Source organism: Gracilinanus agilis, chromosome 3 (genome assembly GCF_016433145.1).
Source record: "Gracilinanus agilis isolate LMUSP501 chromosome 3, AgileGrace, whole genome shotgun sequence".
Lineage (NCBI taxonomy): Eukaryota > Metazoa > Chordata > Mammalia > Didelphimorphia > Didelphidae > Gracilinanus > Gracilinanus agilis.
This window is the reverse complement of record NC_058132.1, coordinates 4,985,529-4,994,596: the sequence shown is the minus strand read 5'-3', so window position 1 is coordinate 4,994,596 and position 9,068 is coordinate 4,985,529. Positions and strand designations below refer to the sequence as shown.

General features: G+C 47.3%; 1 protein-coding gene across 1 annotated transcript in view; it reads left to right on the top strand.

Annotated features, from left to right (window-relative positions):
• Positions 1–8,500, top strand: part of LOC123239471 (zinc finger protein 658B-like) — a 120,903-nt gene extending 112,403 nt beyond the window's left edge. The window contains exons 11-12 of the mRNA XM_044666748.1: positions 7,599–7,971; positions 8,114–8,500. Of these exons, the coding sequence (XP_044522683.1) occupies positions 7,599–7,971; positions 8,114–8,500 (760 nt within the window). The remainder of the gene's footprint in view (positions 1–7,598; positions 7,972–8,113) is intronic.
• The last annotated feature ends 568 nt before the right edge of the window (positions 8,501–9,068 follow it).

Below are 9,068 nucleotides of genomic sequence, written 5' to 3'. Positions count from 1 at the left end.
GAGAGAGAGAGAGAGAGAGAGAGAGAGAGAGAGAGAGAGAGAGGCAAAGATGTTACCTGAGAGAGAAAGAACCTGTATGTGGCTCTGTTGACTGCCAGAAGCCCCTCCTGGAATGCCCCACCTAGAAGGTGAAACTGTCATAGAATGACGTTATCACTGCCACCAGTCGAAATTAACACTCTCAGCTCTGTTTGAACATCTGAGTCTTCCTCCAGCAGCTCCTCCGCTTCTTATCTTTAAACTAACACAACAAGACTTATTTTCTAATATCATCCTTATAATGTTAAAAACACCCACTTAAGTGGACATGGAGACACAAATGAAGACTCTTTGGATCCAGTCAGCCAACCCATTTGTCCCATCTTTTATCTCATGCCTCTCCATCTTTACCACAAGAGAAGCATCAGAGACTTCATCCAGATTTTAGCAAATGACTTAATCCCTTCCGTACCCCCTTCTATCAGTCTAGTAATTCTGTCCAAAAAGGGATTTCAGTAGTTGTGACGTGACCTACCACGCTTTTCCTCATGTTTTGTCCCTTTAATAATATATTCAGGAATATTCCTAGGAATCCTAGTCAGACTGACTGAACTCTAGCTTGCAGACTCTGTTACATTCCCCATCTAAGGAAATATTAGCAGGTCCTTTGCCCTTGGGTGTTCCAGCATTCCTTTCCCTTCCTCGGGGAGCTTCAGAGATCCTAAAATGAGCCTTATCAATCCTATCAAGTTCAGTCAGTCCCTGAGGACTTGAATTGGTGAAAGGCATTTAGGTCCTCTTCCTTTCTGCCCACTGAGTCATTTTAGTTCCATTATTTCCCAGCCAAAAACCATTCTTCATGGAATGTTCTTGGCATATTATGGTGAGGTGGGGAGAAGGTGGCATTGATTTCATTGAGATAGAAAATCTGGGGTGAGGATCCCTGAACCTAGTGCAGATGAAGAACTCTTCTTGAATTGATCCTCCTTAAGAGTTGCATGGGCCACTGAGAGGTCACACAGATTCATCTCTCATGGAGGCAAGATTTTAACCTGACTCTTCCTGTCTCCAAGGCTGCTTCTCTACCCACTAGGCAACACTGTCATTTAGAGCATATAGCATGAGCAAATACGATGGCCAAATCAAAGCCATTTCTAATGGATACTGAAAGAAACTCTTCCACAAAAATAACGCTCTGAGCTGCTAACACTTCTTCAGCCCACTCTGCCATCTGTGAAAATGTGGATAGCCAGTCAGCCAACCCATCTGTCCCATCTTCTATCTCATGCCTCTCCATCTTTCCCACAAGAGCACCCTGGAATAGGCTAAAAACAGGGAAAGACTCTCTGATCAGGGAAATCCTCCCAAACCTTTTCCCTTGCACTCAGAAGACTGTGTCATGGCAGAGTAAGAGAACAGAACCTCCCTGGCAGGTAAAATTATCCCACAATTCAGTCCAGAGGTGAAATTTGCACCCAGTGCGGAGGAAGGAAGCCATAGTGGGCACAATGCAGTCATCACAAGGTCCCCAGGCACTCTACTAGGGCTCAAGCCTTTTAAGAAAGGGCATGAATAATATGTGTCCAGTGGGCAAAAGAGGGAGTTTTTGTGCATGTCACCCCCTGTCTTGCTCTAGATGGGATCAGCAAAGGCCCACATCCTCCAAAGGGGAAAAGGCAACATCTGGTGGGGCTCTGAGAAGGAAAGAACCCACTTGGGGAGAACAGTCACAAACTGAGGGAGGTTATAGGCTCCAATGCCTCAGTCTAGGACAGAAGACAATCAAGACTGGATACAACAAAAAGATATCTATTGTATTATGGAAGAGTCCTAAAGGGATGTTAGATGTTACAACCCACCTAGGAACTCCCAGGGCCAGTGAAGCACAAAACCCTTGGTTTATGAAAAATGAAGTTTATTTTTATCCTTTTTTTTTTAAACCCTTAACTTCTGTGTATTGACTTATAGGTGGAAGAGTGGTAAGGGTAGGCAATGGGGGTCAAGTGACTTGCCCAGGGTCACACAGCTGGGAAGTGGCTGAGGCCGGATTTGAACCTAGGACCTCCTATCTCTAGGCCTGGCTCTCAATCCACTGAGCTACCCAACTGCCCCCTGAAGTTTATTTTTAAAAAAAGAATAAAAAGAACTGGTAGGTATGACCCTAAATCTATTGAAACTAACTCTACCCAACTGTCTAAGTCTCCTCGGAATGGAGAGCCTTCGTTTTCTTCTATAGGCCCTGCTTAATCCTCCCTATGCTATCTAAGAAATCAGCCCTCCCCAATGCTATCTGACTTAATCTAACTTAATACCAATAATTATTAGGGAAGAAAGGGAAAAAACCCTCTGGGTTTGGCTGCTGTACTAAGTAACTCAAAATTATAGGTCAAAAGCTTAGAATTACCTTAGCCAGTAGAATTCTGGTAGATGGATCACTGCCAGATTAAGACTGGTCTCAAGGAAATTAGTTTATTCCAAGCAAACCCTTTACCTGGATGTCAAATATTTTCTCCAAGAAAATCCTGACTTTTCAGGGACAGTCTTGGAACAAAACTCTGCCTTCATCTTGATAGGAATTGTAGGCAAAGACAAAACCTGCCTGCAGCTTGGTCAAAACCCAAGAAGGAAGTGAAGTTCAGTTTTTTCCAGTTGTAGACCTACAATTCCTTTCTACCCAGAATCCTTTCCCAGGGCTTCTCTCAAAATTCCGTTCCTTCAACTAACCCTATAAAACCAGACTATCCCTAACTATATTCCTATAATATTCACTGGAGTCCTTGACCCAGAGACTATTTGACTTCATGAGTCCTATAGTGGAAAGAATGACTGTCTCCTTCCCCCAAGGGAAAGAAGAGGAGGCCCTTGGCTAATCTATGGTCTGTAAAAGGTGCAGAGTTAGTGCTGTGTGTTCATCTTTTCTCCTAGTCACTGCTCTCCTCTCCTGGCTCACATAACTACCTTATTGTCCTCACAAGAAACAACCTCCTTCTAATTGGTTTTCACAATGACTATTCAGCTCTTTCTTCATTCACTGCATGCCCTCTGCAATTCAACTTCATTTGTGACTGCTCTACAAGATCTCATTCTGAAGGGCACTGTTTCCAGAATCTCATTCTTCCCCTCACGTCAGTGCTGATGCTGATGTTGGGCATGGGAAAGGGGAAAGCAAAAAGTATCGAGGTATGTGGCCAGGACAGAGTGCAGAGGAGTAGAGCCAAGCGGAAAAGGAGGACGTGGCTAGCCAGTCCAACAACTAGCATTATGAATCACCCACTGTGTGCCTGGCACAGTGTTCATTGCTGGGTACCCAAAGAAAGTCCACCAAAACAAGGAGCTAGCTCATTTATCAGATGGGAGAGGCAAACTGCAACAAGCCTTGCACAAACAAGTAAATGGTAGGCATGATAAATAGGGGAAGGCACTAAGGCTCAGGACTGGGGAAGGCTTTCCACAAAAGGTGTCACTTGCTGATATAAGCACTTATATCCTTTCTTTCTGCCTTCCTCCCATCCACAATAAGAGAAAGGTTAGCAAGAGGGGAGGTTGGGGGAAAGAGAAGGAGTTCACTTTTGCACACATTGAGTTTAAGATGCTTCCAGGACATCTGCTTTGAGATGTCCAACATGTAGTTGGTCATTCAAGATGCTCTGAGAGTCATCAGCACAGAGATGCTAATGAAAATGGGAGAAAATGGGAGAAAAGAGATCAAGTGAAATAGTGTGGATGGAGAAGAGAAGAGGGTTCTGGCCAGAGCATTTGGACAGCCAAGGGTTGAAGTCATGATGATCTGGAAGAGCATTCAAAAAAGGAGACAAGTTGGGCTCTGATCTTGGAGAACCTGGAGACAGAAGAGGCCCAAAAACCTAGACAGGAGAGATCAATGAGGAAAGGGTACCTGACAGGGTCAAAAGCTACTGAAAAGTCCAAGAGAATGAAGAGTGAGAAAAGTCCATTTGAATTCACAATTAGGATAATTCTGGAGAGAGCAGTTTGGGTTGAATGATGGAGTTGGAAGTCAGCCTGCAGGGTGTCCCCAAGAGGGTGAGAGGAAAGGAATCTGAGGAACCTATTTTAGACAAGCTTCTCAAAGAATGTAGCTGCCAAAGGGAGGAAAGATATAAGATGATAGGTAGCAGAGATGGACAGATCAGGTGATGGTTTGTTGAGAACAGAGGCAAAGTGGGCATCTCTGCTGGCAGTAGAGAGGCTCCCATCATCCAGGAGGAAGAGAGGAGGAATAAGAGAAGTGGCAAGTGTAATAAGGAAATAGCATTTTAAGTATAGATGGAAAAATGCTGTGCAAAGCAGGATGGCATGAGCAGAACATTCTGGGAGTCTTAGAACTCTGCAGGTGAGACACAAGGATCCGAGTCTGTTGCTGCCACTGGAGAGGAAGAAGGTATGTTTTGTACTCCTCAAGTACCATCCAAAAGAACCCATCTACTGTGTGGCCTGGAGCTTGGTTTTGCAGTTTGGAAGGTGGATTTCCATTACTGGACCAGCTCTTGGTTGGAGAACTTTATGGATTTACTGGCTGCTTTGCATCTGGGACCTTAGGACAGCTGAGATCACCACTGGAGGGACAAAGACCCAGGAGTGAGATTCTATTTACCCCATCCTGCTTGGATCTAGTTAGTGTTAAGGTTTTTGTGTAGTCATCCATCTCCCTTGTTTCAAGTCCATAGTTAACCCCAGTTAGGGAATTCCTGTTTACCCATGTCCCTAACTTCTTACTTTAATAAATTGTTTCCTGCTTTTTGTCTGTTCTCCTTCACCCTAGAAGTACCTTAGTTATGTTATATAAGGGTTTGTTGTAATTCCTCAGCTGGCTGTAGTCTGGCTCATCACTTAACTGATTTTAACTGCCATTCTTCCATATAGGTGTTACTCATTCCCCAAGTCCTGTGTTTGTGGGTGTGAAGGTGATTCCCCATTGATATTTGTTCTTAGTCAGTTATCCCTTGCCCAAGCAGTCCTCCCTTTCCCTTTTCTCTAAACCCCAGTGAACCCAGTTTTAATATTACCCATAAAACAAGCTTCTGGAGCAGATAGGATGGTAGGGGACCACTTGTCCATGTAGAGGGCTTAGGGGTAAAAGAGGAGAAAGAAGCAGAGAGCATCTGAGCCATGTGAGATGAGGAGAGACAGTGCTTTCCACAAGTGTCCTCATTAGGATAAAGGGGCAGGGAACTCGGGAGAAGAAGTTAACAGAGTTGAACTGGTTCATCAAAGGGTTAAGCTGAAGGAGAGAAGAGAGTACAAAGTGCAGGGGTGATGGCTGGGAAAAAACTAAAGGCTGAAGGCAGCAGAAGCACAAGCCCCAGAGAGAGGTAGAATCAAATGATCAAATAAAGGAATTTCAGCATGGATGTGGAACATGTGTGATGGCAAATCTCCAGGGTAGGGCCTTCTTGGGGTATAGCTTGTAAAGTGTGAATCAGACTTTCTTTGTCTGGCATCAGCAACTTTTAAAGTGATAACTCCAGAACTCAAAGCACCTCTACTTAACACTAAGTAAGAGTGTTTTCACAAGTCATTTGTTAAAGTGGGTGATAATTAAATCCGTCAGAAATTTGTGAATCCTATGATAAAAGGCAGACAACTTCAGACAACCCCCTGGTCAGTGTTAGGCAATTTGAAAGCTGTGATTGGCCCCTGTGTTTGTTTTCAGCTCAAACTACCTCTTGGAGGGAACTTGGGTGAGTGAATAGCTGGCTTTCCTGGCTTCTGGAGAGAGATTAATTCCAGTCAAGGTTTAACAAGCCCTGCCTGAAGTTGAGCCATTTTAGGGTGATAAGCTAGACTGCTTACTCTGCCCTATTTCAAATTGCTCTACTTTACTTTCTCCACCTATTTTGTAAATAGAAACTACTGAAATTCATTTTGACTTGAGCTATAGTATTTTAAAACGGCAACCACCATATTATTTATAATCTTCATATATTTTAGTCAAACCATTAAATTAAATTAAAGAGAGGACTGAGTAATGGCGGGGGAGAGCGTCTAGAAATAAGGATGGGAAAGGAGGATCCCATTCCCCCTCTCTGCCTCAGGGGACCCTGATTCCAAGTGTGGCCCTTCATTCAGACAACACAAGCCCTCCCCAAACCACATGCAAACCAAAGCCTTCCCCACCCAGTGCGCTGCCCCCTGAATAAAGGCAAATCCTCCAATAAAGTGTTCATTTCTGATAAGGAAGGTCCATTTCCATCTCTCCAGCTGACTGGTTGCCGTCCACTAAAATGAACCAGGAATGTTTTCATTATGTTTAAGCCCCTTGGGCTGGACAACGTAATTCCATCTTAACAGGATAGAGAAATGGTAAACTGGGTGCCTTCGCTACAATGGGGAAGCTTCATTAAAAGAGGTCAGTAATTGAGGTTTTCCATGTTCTGGGCAAATATTAACAACCCCCCCTGGCCTTTTTCCCAACCCCAGGAAATGCTCCCAGCAGGAACAGTCCATTCCAGGTTCTGCTATACTACCCAGAAGGCCAGCCAGGTCCTAAAGACAGGAAGAACCAATGAACTGATGTTTGTAGGAGTCATGAGCTTGGAGTGAGGTCATAGGGGCTGGCAGAAGATGAAGCCCAGCCACGGAACCCAGAGGAAGAGATCTGTGTCCCTTACAGCTAGTGGTCAGTGACACAAATCGAAGTGAACTGCACTCTTCATAGTATTCACTATTATAGTAATTAGAAGAATTATTCATAGGGAGAGGTTGGAATACTAAATGGTCTAAGAGGATATGGGGGGGGGGGGAAAGAGGGAGGTGAATAATAGAGGACACCAAGAAAAACTTGAATGAATAAGAAAAATAGGATAGTCTGTTACACACAAAGAGGGCATGGGAAGGGGAGGGGACAAATACTATTATAAGAAGGAGAGGAAGAGAGCACTAAGAGGTAATATTTAAACCTTACTCTCAGTGTAATTAACCCTGAGAGGGAAGAGTAGCTATACTATCCATTGGGATATAAAACTCTTATCTAACCCTACTGAGAAAGCCAGAAGGGATAAACCAAGGGGAGCAGGGGAGTGGGGAGGTCAAAAAAGGGAGGGGAGAAGAAGGGGGAGGGAATTCATTAGGCCTTAAACATAAAAAGAGGGTAATAATAAGGGAGGGGGTAGAAAGGGAAGTAAATCGAGGGAGGGGACAAGGGTTACTGGCATAAAGCAAACCACTGGTTTAAAAGGAAATAGTGTAAGAAGAAGGAGTGGAACTAGGAGAGGATACAAAAATGTTGGCGAATGCACAACTGATAATTATAACTGTGAATGTGAATGGGATGAACTCACCCATAAAACAGAAGCAAATAGCAGAGTGGACCCAGGACAGCTCTGAGGGATTTATGGTAAAGACGCTGCCCACATTCAGAGGAAGGACTGCAGGAGAGGAAACGGAAGAAAGCCAACTGCTTGAACGCATGGGCTGAGGAGGACATGATTGGGGATGTGGACTGGAAACGACCACAGCAATGCAACTACCAACAATTTAGAAATAAGTCTTGATCGATGACACGTGTTAAAAGCAGTGGAAATGCGCATCGGCCATGGGGGGGGGGGGAGGGGAAAGTAGGAGCATGAAGCATGTAACCAGGTTAACTTTTCCAAGCCCAGGAGACTCGAGTGCCCTAAACTGGGCGAGCACAGGCAGGAGCAGCCCAGGAGGACCAGAGGAGGAGGGGAGAAGGGCCGAGGGGGTGCGGCGGGAGGCGGAGCTGAGACAGCAGCCAGGGACGAGAGAAGGCCTGGCAGGGAAAGGGCGGAGCCGTCCAGCCCACCAACCAGCGGCCGCGCAGAGGCCTCTGGGAAGCAGGAAGTCGGGAGCGCGCGGTCCTTAGCTCCTCCCTCCCATCCCCAGATCGGGGCTGCCGCGGACCTGCGGCTCCCTCAGCTCAGAGAATGGCTCAGTTGGGGATTTCGTGGATCCGGGAAGGCGGGGAGAGGAGCGCCGGTCAGAGGAGAGGCCCAAAGTGGGGAGGACCCGGAGGTAGAGGGCGCAGCTCGCGGCGGAAGGAAGGAGGGAGGGAGCCGCGGAGGGCAGCTCTGCTCCCCCCTGGCTTAGAGCCCGCAGCCGCAGGCATCCTGGGGATGGAGGGCGAAGTTTCCCCCTTGGAGTCTTTGGGGCCGAGACCAGCTCCCGCGGGGGCCGCCCTGAGGCTCCTTCATGGACACACTCGGCTCACCCCAAGGCGGGAGCAGACCCGGAGCAGCAGCGCCCGGATGACGAGCCGTGGGCAGGCTGTGAGGTTCGGTACCGGGTGATGCAGCGTGTCCGCGGGGCTGCTCTGCTCACCAGGGTTCGGCTGTGGCTGCCGCCTTCCCCTTTGGGCTCTCGTGTCCTGCCAAAACGTCCTGCCTGGGGAGGGACCCAGGAGTCCCGCCTCCCTGCTCCTCGCACCCAGAGCCCCGGGCTCCTGCTCCCCTCCTCCCCCTTCTTTCAGAGCCCGCAGCGCCATGAAAGGCAGCAGAACCCCGGGAGCGACCCTGGCTCTGAGCCTGAGGCTTCCCTGCCATGACCTGAGTGAAACTTGCCTGGCTTCCCAGGCCCTCCCGGTGTCAAAGGGAATTCTTTATGCCGTTTTTTAATTTAACGGGGGCCGGAGGTCCTCCTACCATAGAGATGGGAAGGGATTGACCAGCCCACAGTGAGGGAAGCAGGAACCCAGCAGCCCCCTGCAAAGCCCTGTCAGGTGCTGACAGTTGCTGGGTCAGTTGCTGCCAGTGAGGGCTGGCAGTAGTTGCTGGGAAGTTGGCTGCTGGGAATTGTTTGCTGGAATATAAAGGCAGGACTGAACTCCATGAGAGGGCTTTTGGCTTTAGCCTTTAGAAGGGCTTTTTGCCTCTGGGATCTCCAAGAGAGCAGGAGGTCTGTCTCTGAGGCAAGGATCTGCTGACAGGTGGGCTGAAAACTGACTGAAGGAATGAGAGAGTGGTGGCTATGCATTATTGTAGGTCCTTAGTGAATCCTTTATAGATAGGGTAGGCCAGGCAGAAGAAACTGTCCTCAGAAGACAGAGGGAGCAGCTGGGTGGCTCAGTGGATTGGGAGCCAGGCTTAGAGACAGGAGGTCCTGGGTTCAAACTG